This window comes from Bufo bufo, chromosome 6 (genome assembly GCF_905171765.1).
Source record: "Bufo bufo chromosome 6, aBufBuf1.1, whole genome shotgun sequence".
Lineage (NCBI taxonomy): Eukaryota > Metazoa > Chordata > Amphibia > Anura > Bufonidae > Bufo > Bufo bufo.
Genome location: NC_053394.1, coordinates 154452742 through 154472900, shown reverse-complemented (window position 1 = coordinate 154472900; position 20159 = coordinate 154452742). Strand labels below are relative to the sequence as shown.

At 45.7% G+C, this 20159-nt stretch overlaps 1 protein-coding gene across 3 annotated transcripts in view; it reads right to left on the bottom strand.

Moving 5' to 3' along the window:
• Positions 1-3759: 3759 nt before the first annotated feature.
• The window catches only part of ARFGEF2 (ADP ribosylation factor guanine nucleotide exchange factor 2), a 43715-nt gene continuing 27315 nt past the window's right edge, over positions 3760-20159 (bottom strand). For all 3 annotated transcript variants that reach the window (XM_040437368.1, XM_040437369.1, XM_040437370.1), the window contains 11 exons: positions 19968-20098; positions 17824-17953; positions 17501-17636; positions 16880-17018; positions 16745-16799; positions 16543-16648; positions 14543-14682; positions 13867-14035; positions 9973-10111; positions 9730-9847; positions 3760-4675 (listed from right to left, as the gene is read on the bottom strand). In XM_040437368.1, the coding sequence (XP_040293302.1) occupies positions 4508-4675; positions 9730-9847; positions 9973-10111; positions 13867-14035; positions 14543-14682; positions 16543-16648; positions 16745-16799; positions 16880-17018; positions 17501-17636; positions 17824-17953; positions 19968-20098 (1431 nt within the window). In that variant the 3' untranslated portion in view covers positions 3760-4507. The remainder of the gene's footprint in view (positions 4676-9729; positions 9848-9972; positions 10112-13866; positions 14036-14542; positions 14683-16542; positions 16649-16744; positions 16800-16879; positions 17019-17500; positions 17637-17823; positions 17954-19967; positions 20099-20159) is intronic.

Here is a 20159-nt window from a genome sequence, read left to right as displayed (position 1 = left end):
ATTGTTAAAGATATGGGTTTATCTATGGGGAGTACACTAGCTTCCTCAGACATGTCTGTCTGAAGGGAACAATGTTGTTCTATGGATAAGCCATGACAAGATAAGAATTTATATCCTTAAGGCACACCTGCTGTGTGAAGTCTAATTCATAATTAAATTATATATATTTCTGTATGGTATATTTAGTTTTACAACATATTTTAACCAATAATTCGTATAATGTGTAACAATGTATCGATATATATATATATATATATATATATATATATATTATACGATGTATGTGTCATCTATAATGTGTCCTATAGAAGATACAGAAACACTGAAGTAAGTTCCTGGTAATTGGATTTCTGAGAAGAGTTAAAAGTTATTTCATCCATGTAGATAAGTAAAGTATACATGTCCCCATGCCGAGTATCAAGGCCGTTATAAATCATTATCAATTAACATATATTCAGAAAGATAGGAGAAGACAGTCACTCCAACATGTCTAGGTTATAGGTAATTAAAAGCGTCAGGAAAAGACCTTCCTCAATGATGTATATTAAAAAGGTTAAGAAGGTCATGTGAACGTATTAGGTATTTAGAATTAATATTTAAGGTTGTGATATTCATCTGCAGTACCACAGTGCCATCTGGAGGCAGATAGACAATATTATATTATTTTATCATTTGTTTTATACCATGTCAAGGGTTAATATGACATCATTGTGTTATTAGTATGTGAATACACCCACCTTACCTGATTGGAAATTCCTAATCTAGAAGGGGATGATTCTTAGATAAGGTGGGGAATAATTACTCGTGTGCAGAGCATTCAGGGATCCAGCCACCCATCCATTCAATCAAGACCAAAAGAAAAATTCAAAAAGAATACTATACCAGAAGAAACTTGGATTATTTTTTGGGACTACTAGGAAAGTTCTTGAGAACTGGTCCCATCTGAACTCTGTCTAACTTTGACCCGGTAACGTATATTGTGTTTACTGCTCGTGATATTAATAAGATATTTCTCTCAGTATATAGCCAAGAGTCCCCATACTGTGGGAATATATAGTGTTAGGTGCCTCTATAATGCTGATTATTCTCTTAGCAAAGATGCATATTGTTAATGGAAGATCTGACATTATTTGAAAAGAGGACTAAACCCTTGGAAAGTTATTTTTCTGATTGCCGAGTTGAATATTCTATCATATTAATATCATATATTTTTGATTGGTCGTAGGAAAACAGAGTCAAGGGATAACATTATTTTTTCTGTATAATCCGTGTTTTATTGCTATAACCTGTTTGATAAACAGAAGATCCTAAGTTTCTCTTGGTATACGAGTCTGTTTGTTAAAGGTATGACACTAGTTGTCATAAATCACTAAGTTATACTGTGCTAGTGAGATAGGGGTGTGTTGGCACCACCGTGTGGTGTGTTCAGGTATTATTTTGTAACTTCATCATTTGTTTTGCAATTGTATTGATTTTATATTCTTTGTTTTATAATAAACTATATATATATTTTGCATATACAATTGCCCCTTTGTTTCACTGCTTGCACAAATCAAATTAAGATACTCGATAAAAAGAACTTAGAGGTGTTTATGTCCGCCCAAAGGATCATATAATTTTTTTTGATACATACATTATTTTTTTTTGATCCTCTCCTTTATATGAAGATTCTTTTTATATAGAAGATATATGACAGGATAGACATACAATTGAATTCAGGAAGGCACCTGTGGCTGTCGGCCAGGTGCATAAGTGCCTGATGCTCCTAGCATTAATTACTATTGTTATTTATCCAGCAGGCAGCCATAAGGAGGGTTTGGGCGGCCCTTCTCTCCATCGTCCCACCAGGAAATATCCCTGTAGGGTCTGCCCCGGTTAATGGGATGTCTTTTCCTGTATTGAGCATCTGATCTAGCTGTTCTTTTCTGATCCTGCTGTTGTGTTCAGTGTGACTTGTATTTCTTATAATTTACTTTGGTGGGCAGATGTTACTGTAGTAAATGAGATTCACAGAAATGCATGCAATCATGTGAGCAAGATAGAAGCAGTGCCTCTGCTGTCCATGGTTGTCAGATAGTGCAGCACAGCCTCATTCACGTTTATACAGATCAGATGGACTGGAGTGGCAATGATTCTTATCTGTATTATTGTGTGTGATGTCATCTGTATTTCCCTGTGTTGTAGATACAGATGTAAAATACAGATATATATTGTAGATCAATTTCTTTTCAGCTTGAATTAAGCTCTATGGGAAGAAGAGGTCATTAGATGGGAACGTACGGCATGGCTAAAAGGTGTATGAATAGCTCCATACAATAAGAATAGGATCATAGTGTGACTGAAGGCCAAACAAGAACTGAACGTGGAGGAGGGCCCTGAGCTCAGCACCCAGGCATCACTGGGATGGGGAAGATTTCCAGAACCCCTCTTTCCCTCGCATATGAAGCCACCAGGAGACACCGTTAAAGCTTTATTGACACCTGATTAACATAGAATAGATAATAACCTTATGGTACAGTCTATTTTACATAGAAAACTTTACAGAGGATTTCATAGATCTCTATTCAAAATGTTTACATCCAGCAGAATCATTAAAATCAGAGAATAGAGCGTAGAAGGAATAACTTAGACAGTGGAAGTATCATACAAAGAACATCCATGGGGGGGTGTATATATATATATATATATATATATATATATATATATATATATATATATATATGATGTATGCTTATGTCCTCAGACACATTCAATTGGGCAGATTATGAAAGCTGGCTAAAAAGTAGACCATCTTTGTTGCCCATTCCAACCAATCACAGTTTTCATTTTTTCAAGAGCAGAATACAAAATGAAAGCTGTGCTGTGATAGGCTGTTATAGCAACAGAGACTTTTCTTTTAGACAGTTTTATAAATCTCCCCAGATTTGTCCTCTCCGGTGAGGTCACATCCTAAACATTATTATAACACTGGATGAGATTTAAAGTTAATGGACCCCCCCCCCCCCCCCCCCATACAGATAATACTGCACCCATCATCCTCTCCATTCATCTTCAGGAGGAGGCTGCGACAGCAGAATGGTGGAGCTTTGAGCAATATGGCAGCCCAGAAGAACAAAATTTCAGCCACAATCACTCTATATCGGATTCATCCCACCTATCAGACTGTATGAGCACATACATAGAGGCCTATCCTGAATAGGAACAAGTCCCGAGCACTGCAGCAATGGAAAACCACATGGAGGTGCCACATTCAGGCTAGTTTTACACATAGCATTTTGCCGTAAAAAAACTTGGTTTCTCATGGTGTTTTCGTGTACATTGTATTTGGGCCCCCCATCCTGGCAATTGGGAAGGAGGGTTCTAGCAGTAGATATGTGATAATTTATTACTGAAATGTCACTCTAAAGTCTGTAGTGAAATCTAAAATATACTACACAATGAGGGATATTCAACTAGACTGGTGTTTTCTACGGTGGTCGTGATATCTCCTGTGTCTCCAGAGGATGCACTTCATTTAAATTTAAGCACAACCTTCTGTAGTCTGTGTGCGTAGAATGAAGTCTACACCAGCTCATAGCATCAAACCGATTTTTTGCACAAATGGGGTCTAACATGTTGCAAATCTGCAGTTTGTGACTTTTTTTGGGGGGGGGGGGGGTCGATTGATAAATCTCCCCCAAAGTGTTTTGATTTGTGGCTTTTTTCTTTCAAAATGGTGCATGCTCTGGGTATGGCATTTTTCCAATGGGCTTCTCTATAGGACTTTAAAAATTCCAAAAAAAGCAAGTCACAAATGTAACATAATAAACGCCACCAAAAATACATGAAATTTATGGTAGTTTTTAAAAGCGTTTAAAAACGTGAAAAATAAAGCGTGGGAAGAAGACCCTAGAAGGTATGTCATGTCTCCTGGCAGTAACCTACAATGTTAATGTGACAGAATGAGGAACAGAGGGCATCCATAACATATAAGGAGGCCCGGCTTTATACAGTATAATAACTATAGACATGTGGACAAATGGCTGCACCATGAACACTTAACATGAATTGTCGAAGTATTCCAAGGCTGTTGTACACAAGTAGGCACAGTTATTGCTCTCTGGTATCGGTCTTAGTAAGCAGCAGTGTCACAGAGAATACAGAATGAATGAGGGATGACCAACAAATGATACCGTATCCATCATCAGTAGAATCTCTCTATATATAAATAAGTGCAATGCAGGAGGTTCTTGGGGGCCATGTACAAGTAGAGCTCAGCGCAGCCTCCGGAGTCACAAGAAAACTAACCCAACAGGAGAGGAGAAACAACCCATAAAAAGAACCTTAAAATATATTCAGGGGCCTCACACCTGAAGTAGCAAAAATAAAACTCTACAACACATTCGTTCCATCCTTCTGAACTCAGAGTCTAAAGAAGAAACCATTAAAGCACAGAGCTGGGACAGTAAGCGCCACCTCCCTCCTCTGCGCATCCAGCAACAGAGCACTCTAGGACAGTCACCAGTGATTAGGAGGTTGGACGTTGACCACCCAGCTGCTCTTCTGCTATCCAGATCTTGAAGACAATCCCGATACGCAGAAAGAACTTCCTGAGGACGGCACGGAGCTCCGGGATCAAGTCAAACTGCATGATCTCACACAAGTGCGGGTAATACTTTGAGGCATGAGCCCTGAACTAGAAGGAGAAGAAATCACAAGTCAGGATACAAGGGAACAAGTCATGTGCAATATTATTATAAGCTATGGACTGTACTGTGAGCAGCCCTCTATTATGCGCAGAGATATAGGAGAAGCCACTAACATTACAGTACAGTATATAATAATACATCTGAGATTTGAGGCAGAAATAACACTACAGTCCACAGCTTATAATAGTACAACAAATATAAAAGTAGGAACTAATACTACAGTCTGCACAGACATAAGAAATAAGTAACACTACAATGCACATCTTATAATAATACAGCAGAGGTATAGGAGAAGGAACTAACACTACAGTCCATGTCTAATAATACAAACATATGTGGAGTCACTAACACTACAGTCCACAGTTTATATTAATACAGCAGAGATAAGACTACAGTCTAAACTAACACTGTAGTCCACAGCTTGTTACAGAGTATTAGCTTTAGGAGATGGATGATAGCATTACAATTATCCCATGTGCTGTCACTACAATCGTTTCTTAACAATAACATCAGGTGGCTTCAAGGCTATGTACACCTTTGGGAGCAATTTATTTTAATTATTGCATTGTACCTATTTTAAGCAAAAAAAAAATTTGAATTGGTCTTTATTAAAAGTTGTGAACCACTGTCTTTGTGCAGCCTTGGAGTTTCTCTAGTAGCAGGATCTGCATTTTCACTCTGTTCCATCAGGGAACTCAGCTGACGGGCTCCTTATCTCTGACCTTATAAGCACTCATTATAGCTCAATTCTTTTTTTACTGATAGGAATGTGGCTTAAAGGGAACCGGTCAGCAGCAAAAGCCTTCCCAAACTACCAGCAGTACCTTCAAGTAGCAGTCAGTGAGTTTCTAATGATGATTTTCTTACTGCATTCTAATGAGGCAGAAGTATGAAAAAGATTCTTTTATCCTCCGTCCGCGCTATCTTCCAGTCAGACTTGAAGTCAAGGGGGCAGCGACCTCCTTGCTTTAAGTCAAGGTAACTGCGACCCCTTCCCTGCCACTTCACCTGTGACTGACAGGGCTTATGCCTAACAGCCGGCTGTCAGTCACAGTGAAGGGGCAGGGAAGGGGGCAAGGATACCTTAACTTGAAGCAAGAAGGCCGCTGCCCCCTTGACTTCAAGTCTGACTGGAAAATAGTGCGGACGGAGGATAAAAATTTGATTTTTGCACTTACCGTAAAATCCCTTTCTCGTTCAATTCATTGGGGGACATAGTACCATGGGTATACCCCCAGCTACCACTGGGAGGAGAGGCCATAACATGAAATGGTAGATGGAAAACTAAGGAAGTGAGCCGAGAGGCTCCAGGACCAGGAAGAGTCTAAAGAAGAAATTTATGGGAGACCGCCAGGATCTCAAGGACAAGTGCCTGGGAAAAAAGGCCATATGCAAGAAAGGAACAAAGGGAAACACCCAGCTCCACCAAAGGTTGAAAAAATAAGAAGCTAGAGAATAGGGAGCAGGGTTAGATGTCCTGCGCAAGAACCAAGAGTTGAACAAGTGCGCACTAGAGAGCCTGAGGAAGGATTTGGAAGAACCAGGGCTCCCCCTGAAGAAACCGGAGAGCAGCACAACCGGAAGGCGTCTGTTGGTAATGACCTAGCACTCTGCATATAGAAGGATGCTCCACGAGGAGGATCTATAAGAGGACAGACCCAACAAGAAATATTAGACTATGAGGGAACATTGACGGAGAGAAAATGCCTGGGAAAAGGACAGGAGCAGTCCTGAACCAAGGAAAAAAACTTCCTGGAGACAAGTTAAAGGAGACCCTGTGGACCACCCCTCAGCAAAAGGAAGGCGATTCCATAAGGCCTGGAAACAATGGAACCCGACCAGTAAGAGGACCCGGCAAGGAAAAAACTCTAAATTGTCTCAGACCAAACACATGGCCCGTCCGTGGCAAACACCATGAGAAGGCCAGGGTAGAGAGGAAACAAGGAAGCACTGGAGGCTTAACGATTGAGAGAAAGAATAGCAAGACTCACCATGGGAAGGGAGCAAGCCTCCTTCCACTGCAAGGCAGGTGAGAAAAGAGAAACACCCTAGGAGAAGGTGGAAACCCCATCCTGCCAGAGAAAGCAGCCAACCTCTGGGGGAGAAGGGGGTCCTCGGTAATGGCTAGGAGAAGGGAACATAAAGAAATGCGTTCTATACAAAGGAGGCAAGAATCAAGCCTCAGAAAAACTGGAACAAAATATCACTGTGAAATGTAAGACCAGAGGAATCCCTGGCCACATGAAGTCTCAGAAAAAAAGGAACCATTCGCAGACGCTGGTTATACAGGTGGAGACAAACTTGTCTGAAAGATATTGGAGTAGAGAGAAAGGACACCAAACAGCCTAAGGAGGAACAGTTCTCAAATCGAGGGAAAGCTCCATCCCAGAAGTGGCCAATACAAATGTAAATTGCAAACCGGAGCAACAAACTCCCAGGTACCAGGACCTGAACCTGGGGAGACGGGAAGAGAGATTAGAATCTCAAGAGGGAAACAAGCCTATGGGGACCCAGGAGGGAAAAGAACCAAACCGGGCCTAAAGAAGCAGCTGTTATACAGAGCATGTGCGGTCAGAGATGCCATGAGTAGCTTCCCCAGAGGGAACCGGCCAGCTAGATGGTCTAAGAATCATTTGCCGCAGGGACTCGAAGCAGGATTACCAAGCCAGAGGCTCAAGTAGGGTCCACAGAACTGGACCACATGAGGACAATAAGAGCCAGATTATCAAAGGAAAAATGAAATGTAGCAACCATAGGGAAAAAAACCTCAGCCATGGTTAACCAACCATCCCAAGTGTAGTGACTAGCATACTGTATAACACTGCCCCAGAAGGGGCAAGTACAGTATCCTGGATTTTGTAAAAGAATCGCCAGACATCCATATGTCAGAAAAGGATGCAGAATTCACCAGGGGAAGCCGGGAGAGTCTCCGCTGACATGTAGAAACCAGCTACCAGCAGAGCACAATGAAACCCCCAAGGAAGGGCGAGAGGGGGGCAGAGGCGGCTGCCATTGGGCAGGCAAGCGGTCAAATAACTCCTCCATGGATTGGGAGAGTAGGGCTAGAGACCAGGCACTGCGAACAAACAGGGTCAGGCTGACCACATGGCAAATTTGTACAGCAACAGGCGCACAAAAAGTATGTGGTGACCCCGAAGGTGGGCTGGGCATGGGACACTTCTCATCATTGCCAGCTTGGAAGCCTGAAAAAAAAAAAAGAAAAAATAGTCTGCCGGATGCTGTCCCACCAGACCCCAGGTGCTGTGTCCCGAAAAAGGTGCTGCAGCAGCCGCAGAAGAGCGTGAGCGTACCCTGCAGGAAGGCTGCAGGAGATGATCCTCGATGCTGGCAAGATGGAGGCCCTGCAGCAGGAGTTAAGTGAAAACGCCGCCCATAGGGCTAAAGCCCGTGCTTGAATGAGAGGGGGGGGGGGGGGGGGGGGGGGGGACCTCTCCCAGAAGCCAAGAGCGGGGAGGAGCCAGGAAAAAAGTCCGGAAAGCCAGTAGGGGACGGGAGAGGATACGGCCTAGTCGAGGTAAAAGCAGGGGCCTTGATTAATGATGTGGCCGGAAAAAGTGCGCCGTCGGCGGGACGGAACCGCGGGAAGCTGGGGGCCCTCCGAAAGAAAAAAAATAGGCGTAGGGGGCTCCTGAGGAGGAGCGACGCTCAGGGAGGGAAAAAACGGGGCAAAAGGTGCACCTGGGACAGGCCAGAGAAGATGCGGCCTAGTCCAGGCAGAAGCAAAGGGCTAAAGTAGAAGGGAAGGCCAGGAAGGGGCATGGGTGGGAAAAAAGAAGGGCCCTCTCACAAGAAATGTATCCCCCACCCTGAAAAAAACAGGAAGGGGGGGGGAGGGAATCTTCCAAGACCCCCCGAATAAAGTGAAACCCACCACCTGGCCAAAGAAGGGGAACTAACACGAGACCCCATGGGACAGGGACGCAGTGGGCAATACTGACCATCCGGCGTCTTCAGGCGCCTCAGGGTCACCCCTTCGGCAAAGTCGCACTTACGTGGGATTGCCGGCATGCCACTGCGGATGCAGTAATGGGGGACTGGGTGATTGGCAAGGTACTCAAAGTACGCGCCCACAGGGGGTGCAACTAAAGTGGTTATCCACAATGGAGTCTCATCCTGCAGCAGGCAGAGACCTGCAGACAAAAAGAAGAAGGAATAAAATAAAATAAAAAAGCAGCAAGACCTGCACGGACACTAGACTAAAATTGATTAGCCTAGTGTCTGTGGAGAGTGTATAGCCCACCTGGGCGGAGCCAACTTTTTTTTTTATCTAGTGTCGCCTCCTGGTGGTAGCTGGGCGTATTCCCATGGTACTTTGTCCCCCAATGACATTAACGATAAAGAACATTTTTCATACTGCTGCCTCATCTGAATGCAGTAAGCAAATCATCATTAGAAACTCACTGCCAGCTACTTGAAGGCACTTCTGACGGTTTGGGATGGCTTTTGCCGCTGACAGGTTCCCTTTAAATAAGTGTTTATGACCTTTTATTAATTTAGAGATAAGGTTTATTAGATGACTGGCACAAAGTGAAAGTAAAAAGTATATTCACACAGCTAGAAAAACGGTTAACTCTCTGTGACAGAACAGCTCAATATTTTTAATAAAGACCAGTTGAAAAATAATTTTTAGCCCAAAATGAGTATAATGCAGTCATACAAAAATTGTTCCCGAAGGTGTACATAGTCTTTTAGTACATTTGGTGGGGGTTAGACCAAAATTTGTCTTCATACAGTTGAATGAGGCTGCCAGAAACAACTATGACAGCTAACGTGTCATTGATTTTGACAGAACGTAACCCAATAATGGCACACAGGAAAAACAGTCCTACATCTCAGTCACCTTTCATCTTATGTCTTCAGTTTCAGGCCAGGTGGGTCATCTGACAAAGCTCAAGGCAATGAAAACTATTTTTGTGACTTTTTCCGCTCAAGAATTATGCATTATAATCCAAGGACAGTACACAGGGAGCGGAACTTTACTGCAGGAGGAGAGCATACTGTATTTAAAGGAAGAACATACCTTCTCATCACTAATTTTGAGGGTTTTGGTCAGGAGTAACAGCAGTAGATTGGTCCAAGCCTCTCGATGGCTCTCAGAATTTACAGTAATAAAATAAGCCAGGGCCTCGCTGCACACACTGTAACATCAAAGAGAGACATGAGGAAGGGACATGAGGGAGAGACAGCCATCAACCGTGACCGCCAGGGTGCTCCACCTCTAAATGTGAGGAATGAGACATTTGGGTTGTCAAAACTCCCTTACTTTAGCAGCCGCTGCTCTATGTCCTCCCATGAGTCTCTGCGCAGATCATCTGTATACATGCGGAATAGGATCCGTAGGCAGCAGGCAAGGCTACTGGTCTCTTGCTTCAGTAGATTGGGCTTGGATTTTCCTTTAAATCCTATTGAACAGAAAGTGAACAGTATTGTAAAGGGCAGACGTTTCTGCTCCATTGCTGACACTTCTGCACTGTCTCCTGTATGACACCAGACCTCATGGAGTGCAAGTAGCCATTGTGCACTCATTGAATACAGAAGGATACTGGCCTTCAAGTGATGGCTTCAGAATATTCTCACCCCGAGCAGGAATGGCCCACCGCTATATGGATCTTCGATAAAATGTGAGTAAAATCTAGCTATTTGCTCCCTCAATGACATCATCAGTAAACCATGCATCCCAGAAGTCCTTCGTATTCAGACTTGTAAAAAATACACAAACTGTGACTTTGTAGGATATAGATCACCTGAATGATCTTTCCTGTCTGAATCTTCCGAATGGAGAAACAAAATCTTTCTCCACAGGCAGAAAATCAATTGAGCAGGTCTCTATACAGTGAGAGAGATTGGAAGGTTATATCATGGTGAGAAGAAGTCCCATTAGAGATGCTACGACTGACAATGATTGGTAACAGCCATACAGTAGGTGAACCCGATTTTGTGTCAATCTCGCTCTCTTTCTCGGCGAGATTGAGCACCTACGAGCCCCATCGCGGGAGCCAGCGCCGAGCTGGCTTGCCGCGATGGAGACAGAGCCGTCATAGAAGCGACGGGAGATCCGACTTGGATTCCCGCCAATTCTACACGTGTGCGGCGTTTGTTATGAATCCTGAGGGGGAAGTCCCCGCCGGATTTTAAATAAAAATCCGGCCTGGGTCCCCCCCTCAGGAGCATACCGGGCCCTTAGGTCTGTTATGGGTTGTAAGGAGAGCCCCCCCTACGCCGAAAAAAACGGCGTAGGGGGTCCCCCTACAATCTATACCAGACCCGTATCCAAAGCACGCTACCCGGCCAGCCAGGAAGGGAGTGGGGACGAGCGAGCGCCCCCCCCCCCCCCCCCCCCCCCTCCTGAGCCGTACCAGGCTGCATGCCCTCAACATGGGGGGGTTGGGTGCTCTGGGGCAGGGGGCGCACTGCGGCCCCCCCACCTCAGAGCACCCTGTCCCCATGTTGATGAGGACAGGGCCCCTTCCCGACAACCCTGGCCGTTGGTTGTCGGGGTATGCGGGCGGGAGGCTTATCGGAATCTGGGAGCCCCCTTTAATAAGGGGGCCTCCAGATACCGGCCCCCCACCCTAAGTGAATGAGTATGGGGTACATCGTACCCCTACCCATTCACCTGCAAGAAAAGTGGTAAAAACACAAATAAACCACACAGTGTATTAAAATATTTTATTTTTCTGCTCCGGAGGCCGCCCCCTGTCTTCTTTATTAGCTCTTTTACCAGGGGGGGCTCTTCTTCTTCCGCTATCCCGACGGGTCTTCTCCGCTATCCGGGGGGTCTTCTCAACTCTCCGGGGTTCTCCTTCTGTCTTCTCCGCTATCCGGGGGGGTCTTCTCAACTCTCCGGGGTTCTCCTTCTGTCTTCTCCGCTATCCGGGGGGGTCTTCTCAACTCTCCGGGGTTCTCCTTCTGTCTTCTCCGCTATCCGGGGGGGTCTTCTCAACTCTCCGGGGTTCTCCTTCTGTCTTCTCCTTCTGTCTTGTTGACTCGGCGCACCCCGGTTCTTCGTCTCGCGAGACGTCTCGCGAGACGAAGAACCGGGGTGCGCCGAGTCTCGCGAGACGAAGAACCGGGGTGCGCCGAGTCAACAAGACAGAAGGAGAAGACAGAAGGAGAACCCCGGAGAGTTGAGAAGACCCCCCCGGATAGCGGAGAAGACAGAAGGAGAACCCCGGAGAGTTGAGAAGACCCCCCCGGATAGCGGAGAAGACAGAAGGAGAACCCCGGAGAGTTGAGAAGACCCCCCGGATAGCGGAGAAGACCCGTCGGGATAGCGGAAGAAGAAGAGCCCCCCCTGGTAAAAGAGCTAATAAAGAAGACAGGGGGCGGCCTCCGGAGCAGAAAAATAAAATATTTTAATACACTGTGTGGTTTATTTGTGTTTTTACCACTTTTCTTGCAGGTGAATGGGTAGGGGTACGATGTACCCCATACTCATTCACTTAGGGTGGGGGGCCGGTATCTGGGGGCCCCCTTATTAAAGGGGGCTCCCAGATTCCGATAAGCCTCCCGCCCGCATACCCCGACAACCAACGGCCAGGGTTGTCGGGAAGGGGCCCTGTCCTCATCAACATGGGGACAGGGTGCTCTGAGGTGGGGGGGCCGCAGTGCGCCCCCTGCCCCAGAGCACCCAACCCCCCCATGTTGAGGGCATGCAGCCTGGTACGGCTCAGGGGGGGGGGGGGGGGGGGGGGCGCTCGCTCGTCCCCACTCCCTTCCTGGCTGGCCGGGTAGCGTGCTTTGGATACGGGTCTGGTATGGATTGTAGGGGGACCCGCTACGCCGGTTTTTTCGGCGTAGGGGGGGCTCTCCTTACAACCCATAACAGACCTAAGGGCCCGGTATGCTCCTGAGGGGGGGACCCAGGCCGGATTTTTATTTAAAATCCGGCGGGGACTTCCCCCTCAGGATTCATAACAAACGCCGCACACGTGTAGAATTGGCGGGAATCCAAGTCGGATCTCCCGTCGCTTCTATGACGCGCTTGCTGGGATGTGCTGTCACTATTCCAGTGAGTGCGAGATCTCGGCACCATGTTGCCGAGTATCAGCGCGACGCTGTCGTGCTAAAAGCACAATCTCACAAACACCTACTGTACACTTATTGTCCCAGAAACACACAATAACTGTTCAGGAAGATCCCAGAGCTAAAGGCTCATTTAGACGAGTAGATAATTGTTCAGGATTGACGACACGTGTGAACTACGGACACAACGACAACTACTGATTTTCAGTAAAATCGTTCAGTCGCTACTTACATTCACATTACACGATTATCGTCCACCATAAATCGCTAGCATTCGAATCGGAAAGATTATCTACTTGTTTAAATGAGCCTTAAGACTCCACACCAGATGTTCTACTCGCGTTGCAAGCAAGGGATTAAAGGGAATTCCTGGCAGCTCCAGCGCATGTCAATGAGTCCCCATATTCATGAGCTCACAGCTCTCCCCGCTCACCTGCTGCTGATTCATATGAAAAAAAAAAAAACTGTATCAGAGGCAGGTGAGCGGGGAGAGCCGTGAGCTCATGAATATGGGGACTCATTGGCAAGTGGGAGCTGTTCAATGCAAGATTTTGGCAAAACAGCAGGGGTCAGTTAAAGAAAGTGACACAGCATTTTGCTAAGGAGATCTGTCACTAGTTTATGTTGCCCTTAGTTAAGACACCATAAAACTGGTGACAGATTCCCTTTAAAAGGGTTTTCCAAGACTTCATAACTGATTACCTATCTTCAGGATAGGTCATCAGTATCTGGGGTGGGCATCCGACACCTGGGACCCCCGCCGATTAGCTGTTTAATAAGGCAGCGGCACTCGCAGTAGCGCCGCAGCCTTTTCTCAGCTTTTCCTAGGCCAGTGACGACATGTTCATCGGTCACATGGCCTAGGTGCAGGCCATGTGACCTATGAATGGGGCTGAACACAATACCAAGCACAGGCGCTGTACAATGTATGGTGCTGTGTTTGGTAAGCTGCGTGAAGGCCGCTGTGCTCACAGGAGTCTCGGATGTTGGATCCCCACCGATCATATACCGATGAACTATCCAGAGGATAGGTCATCAGTATTAAAGTCTTGGAAAACCCTTTTAACACTTTACAATTACTTTTCTTTGTAGTAAGAAGAGAAAAAAACATTGTGTGAAATCTTGCGCATACCAGCTCTCCACAGTGCCGTCCTCTGCTCGTTATTAGAATTAAAGGCTTTAGCAAACGAGTGGGATTCTTGAAGACAGTCTAGCAGTTTGAAGAGATGTGGCGTGGACATGAACTTATACATTCCCTGGTCCTCATATTCAGTGTGGAAGTCATTGTCCAGTGTGTCCCTCTGTATAAAGAACACTGTTTAACCACAGACTGACTCACAACCCCTTTAACATTTCTTTATCCCAATACATCCAGCCTGATTCATACACCCCTTAACTGACCCATGGCCCCTCTAGTATAACAATGTATATCCCCTATATTTAGGCCGACTCTTTTTAATAGATAACATCTATATTCCATATATCCAGCATGACCCATACCCTTTCTATTATAAACACATTTATTTATTTTATGCACTTATATAGCGCTATTATTTTTCGCAGCACTTCACAGACATTAGCATCAAGCTGTTCCCAATGGAGCTCACAACCTAAGTTCCCTATCAGTATATCTTTTGGGAGTGTGAGAGAAAACCGGAGTACCCGGAGGAAACCCACGCATTCGGATTCGAACCTAGGACACCAGTGCTAGTGCTGCCCTATTCCATACATATAATGTGACCCATCCCCCCTCTAATATAACACTTTTATCCTAGAACCCTATGGAGCATGGTATGTTGAGGATTAACCTGGGCTGCAGCCAGATGCTCAGCATCCTCTTTCTTGCTAGTAGTTGGAAAAAAGACAATATTATCGATGGTCTGGATAAGTTCAAGCTGCACAACGCACTTTATGAGAAGCCCAGCAAACAACTTCTGGTCAGCAAGCCCTGGGCAGAGACACAAATTGACAATCAGCAGACAGACACTATATAGGAGGGAAGGCAAATTCAGAAACAAATGAATGCACCTTTACAGACACTGGTGAGATAAGACAGACTGTGTGCCATGTGTGATGCTGGGTGAACAAAGCATACTGTGACTGCGCACCGTATGCGACGCTGGTGATCAACGGCAGACTGTGCACCATAGGTGACACTGGTGACTGTGGGCAGACTGTGGACCTGTAGGTGATGCTGGTGAATGAGGGCAGACTGTGGACCTGTAGGTGATGCTGGAGAATGAGGGCAGACTGTGCGCCTGTAGGTGATGCTGGTGAATGAGGGCAGACTGTGCGCCTGTAGGTGATGCTGGAGAATGAGGGCAGACTGTGGATCTGTAGGTGATGCTGGTGAATGAGGGCAGACTGTGGACCTGTAGGTGATGCTGGTGAATGAGGGCAGACTGTGGACCTGTAGGTGATGCTGGTGAATGAGGGCAGACTGTGGACCTGTAGGTGATGCTGGAGAATGAGGGCAGACTGTGGACCTGTAGGTGATGCTGGAGAATGAGGGCAGACTGTGGACCTGTAGGTGATGCTGGAGAATGAGGGCAGACTGTGGACCTGTAGGTGATGCTGGAGAATGAGGGCAGACTGTGGACCTGTAGGTGATGCTGGAGAATGAGGGCAGACTGTGGACCTGTAGGTGATGCTGGTGAATGAGGGCAGACTGTGCGCCTGTAGGTGATGCTGGTGAATGAGGGCAGACTGTGCGCCTGTAGGTGATGCTGGTGAATGAGGGCAGACTGTGGACCTGTAGGTGATGCTGGTGAATGAGGGCAGACTGTGGACCTGTAGGTGATGCTGGTGAATGAGGGCAGACTGTGGACCTGTAGGTGATGCTGGTGAATGAGGGCAGACTGTGGACCTGTAGGTGATGCTGGTGAATGAGGGCAGACTGTGGACCTGTAGGTGATGCTGGTGAATGAGGGCAGACTGTGGACCTGTAGGTGATGCTGGTGAATGAGGGCAGACTGTGGACCTGTAGGTGATGCTGGTGAATGAGGGCAGACTGTGGACCTGTAGGTGATGCTGGTGAATGAGGGCAGACTGTGGACCTGTAGGTGATGCTGGTAGAGGAGGGCAGACTGTGGACCTGTAGGTGATGCTGGTGAATGAGGGCAGACTGTGCGCCTGTAGGTGATGCTGGTGAATGAGGGCAGACTGTGCGCCTGTAGGTGATGCTGGTGAATGAGGGCAGACTGTGGACCTGTAGGTGATGCTGGTGAATGAGGGCAGACTGTGGACCTGTAGGTGATGCTGGTGAATGAGGGCAGACTGTGGACCTGTAGGTGATGCTGGTGAATGAGGGCAGACTGTGGACCTGTAGGTGATGCTGGTAGAGGAGGGCAGACTGTGGACCTGTAGGTGATGCTGGTAGAGGAGGGCAGATTGTGCACCGTATGTGATGCTGGGTGGAAAGGGCAGACTGCACCATATGTGGTCCTGGTGGAAGAGGTCAGACTGTGCACCTTATGTGAGGCTGGTGCTAGAGGATGAACTGTGCACCATATGGGACACTATTGGTAGAGATCAGACTGCACACCATATATTACACTAGAGGAAGAGGGCAGACTGTGCACTGTATATTACACTGGAGGGAGAGGGTGGACTGGGTAGCATATATTGCACTGGAGGGAGAGAGCAGACTGTACAACATACTAAACAGGAGGGAGTGTGGACTGTATACTAAACTGGAGGTAGAAGGCAGACAGTGCACTGTATATTACACTGGACAGAGTGAGGAGTGTGCACTGTATATTACAATGGAGGCAGAGGACATACTGTACACTGTATATTACAGACTCACTCTCATTGGGCTTCCCCCTCCAGTTCTCCTCAGACAGTTGGCTGTGAGCCCGCTCTGAGGGATTCCTGTCCTGACTGCTCATTGACTGACGATCTATATCCAGATCCTGTGAATGAGACAAACCAGAACAATGCACAAAGACCACCATAAAAGACGCTCTACAATACAACATGAGAAACAGCACACAATGTGTTAAACTCACATAGCGCTTCTCCAACGTATCGTCTTCCATATGAGACGGTCGCCAAGCTAATAATCTGGAGAAGAAGAATCAGATCTGATAAATGAAAGTGATATCCCTCCAGCACAAACGTGCAGATGGCTGGACGACACTTACACACTAGGGATGGTGGTCCTGAAGATATCCAACATACAGTTACACGTCTGATCCCAAACCTCCGGGCTAAACTTCTGTCCGTTCAGTATGACTAGGTTCTCCAGACAGTTGGTGCCAGATCTCGCCAGTTGCTCATTATCTATGGAGCACAAACCAGGATTAACAGTCAATATAACGCCACAGGGCCAATGCTGCTGGTACCAGTTAACATCTGCTTCCCCGCACCCTGTACAAGGCATGACTGAGCTCTGACTAGACTGGTGAACTGATCCATTGGCCACCTCTGTGCCTGTTATTCCCAATAATAATTCTCTGGAGTGATCACTCATGGTCTGAATGTAGACAACAAGTGCCTGAACTCTCTATCTATTACATGGCTGCCTCTCTGCCTGTGATCAGCAATACCCATTGGATGGAGTGACCTCCCACACTATATGAAGACCGCCAGAGCCTTCACTATTACTATTACATGGCAGCCCTCTTTTCCTATGACCACCAGTCCTTTTCTGGTGAGATCTCCCATGTTCTGCACTATTAATACACATGCAGAGAATCTTCCTCTATGTACGTGTGACATATAAAAGAGTAGGGCAACAGGGGGACACAAAGTGAAGCTCGCACCTTGTTTCACACACCAGTGTAACTGGGTAAATATATCCGAAAGCAAAACGCTGTTCAGAGCCTCGTAGAACTGGGTGAAGACATCACAAATGGCGTAGAGGGCATGGTTACAGGTTGTAGTCATCCACTCTGATTTCTAACAAAAAAGAAAACGCATAAAATTAGAGTCGTTATAAGCACTCGCAAGATTGTGTCTGTGTTAACGAAATTCAGGCAGCCCTATAGTCTCTGAAGATGTACTGGATTATTGGAAATTCAGTGCAGAGGTCAGTAAAGATGAGATTTATGGGAGACCATGCAGACCTAGGCAATCCTTCTCTCACCTCTGTTTGCTGTTCTGGGAGTTTCATGTTGTCAAATATTCGGAATACAATGCGGAACAGGTCATGCCACCAGTGGTTTTCAAAAGTGTGCCCATAACTTTTCATAATCTCAAACATGACGGTTAGGCCCCTGCAGAGACATTATTAGCAAGAGTGATGGTTGCAACAGAAGCATACAAAAACATAAGTATCATTACAGGTCGGAGCTGCAGTTAGACTAGAATCACTTCTTATCCACCACCTCCATACCACAGAGGGACAAAGGACATTTTCTAAATGCTCTCCTACAAGATGACTTCTTAAAAGGAGTCTGTCAATAGATTTATACGACTTGGTAGGGTACTTAGAAACGTGTGCACACACCTTTTTGGCCGTTCATCACGTTTTTTTTGTTTTCTTTATTGCAGAAAAAGTGGACCAAGAAAGGTCCCAATCCCGCAACTAATGCTTGAAAAGCCTCCCAGCTCCTCTCCCTGGCCCTGATTGACAACCCCAGCCTTTTCCAATTCACTGGTAACCACCCAATCTCGTGTGCTTCCTGTGGTGGGTAATGGCCTCACAGAGATACTGTGCATGCTGAAGGTATGAACAGCACATGTGAAAGATTTCTAGGTGGATAGCAGGCAGTGAAAATGATGAGGCTGACAAACAGGGGAAGGAGAGGACAAGCAGCAGGATTGTCCGTGACCCTCTCAGGGCTTACTAGGGACAATAATTCTAGTAATCCAATGAGTCGCCCTTTAGAGGGTTTGCTACACTCATTCGGATATTAAGTGTAAGGTTACAGGGCTATAATATGGATATACTATCCACTTGCCTTCAGGAGAAAATTATCTGGAGACAACCCCTTCAAGAATGGTAAAACTGTTCTTTTATTGAGCACTGGTGTGTTTACAGCACTTCACTATAATTTGACGATTCTTGGTTACTTGTTGTTACTTTTTTATTTTTTTTACATCCAGGTAGCCAGTTTTAATTATTTACCATATATTTAAAGAGTTACGTTTTAGCTAAGCTCCTTGGACAGAGCTTGAGGATTAAAGCTCAGCGTGTCGATAGTTACATACAGGTGAAACTCGAAAAATTTGAATATCGTGCAAAAGTTCATTTATTTCAGTAATGCAAATTAAAAGGTGAAACTAACATATGAGATAGACTCATTACATGCAAAGCGAGATATTTCAAGCCTTTATTTGGTATAATTTGGATGATTATAGCTTACAGCTTATGAAGCCCCAAAGTCACAATTTTGAGGTACCCTTTGCTCAGGGGGTATGGATTAATTAGCTGACTAGAGGGTGATACTTTGAGCCTAGAATATTGAACCTTTTCACAAAATTCTAATTTTAAGTTGCATTACTGAAATAAATAAACTTTTGCACGATATTCAAATTTTTTGAGTTTCACCTGTATATTTGCTTGAAACCCATATTCTACTTTGTATCCACTATGATTTAGTCTTTTTGATATGCCTATATGTTCCAACTGCTAGCAGTCGTTAGGTAGGCATATATCTTCTGACAGACTCCTTTTAAGGGTCCATTTACAGGACCATATTTTGTTTGCATCCGATCCGCATTTTTTGTGGATTAGATGCAGACTCATTCATTTCAATGGGGCAGCAAAAAAATGACAACAGCACACCATATGCGGTCTGCATCCATTTGTCCATTTTGAGGACAAGAATAGGCATTTCTAAAATAGGGTTGAATGTGCTGGTCCGCAAAAATGCACAATTTGTGGACCGCAAAACGTATAGAGTCGTGTGAATATCACAAAATACTGAAACCCACAAGAAGCTGAGATATTGGAAGCTTTTTACAGAGGTGCTCACATTGGAGGTATAGCTGCCAGAGGTGACGTTCTCTTTCAGAACTTCATTTCTTTTGGGTTAAGACGGATTTTGGGCTTTTTAAAGGGTTTGGCATCACCTCTGGGACCCACACATATTGGACATTGGTGGCATATCGCTATGTGCGAGGTGGGCCAACCCCTTTAACCGTGCCTCACATGTCAGCTTCATCTATCCTGGTGCATCTCAGGGGAAAGAAGAAAGAGGAAACTGGAATTCATTGCAGATATTAATTCTAGAGTTTGTGGTTTGGGATAGGGACAGAACCCACTGGGGGTCAAGGAGCGATTACCTTGTTCTTACATCCAGTTTACACCTGTTGATAATACAGGAAAGTTCAAAAAGGATGGGAAACCAGCCACGAACCCAGACCCTGTCCCCAGGGGCCACATTCATGTCATCGCTTGTGTACTCCCTCAATGCCTGCAACAGATCAAGTCACAGTCATCATTAATTGGTTCAGATTATAGACATTTATTAAATA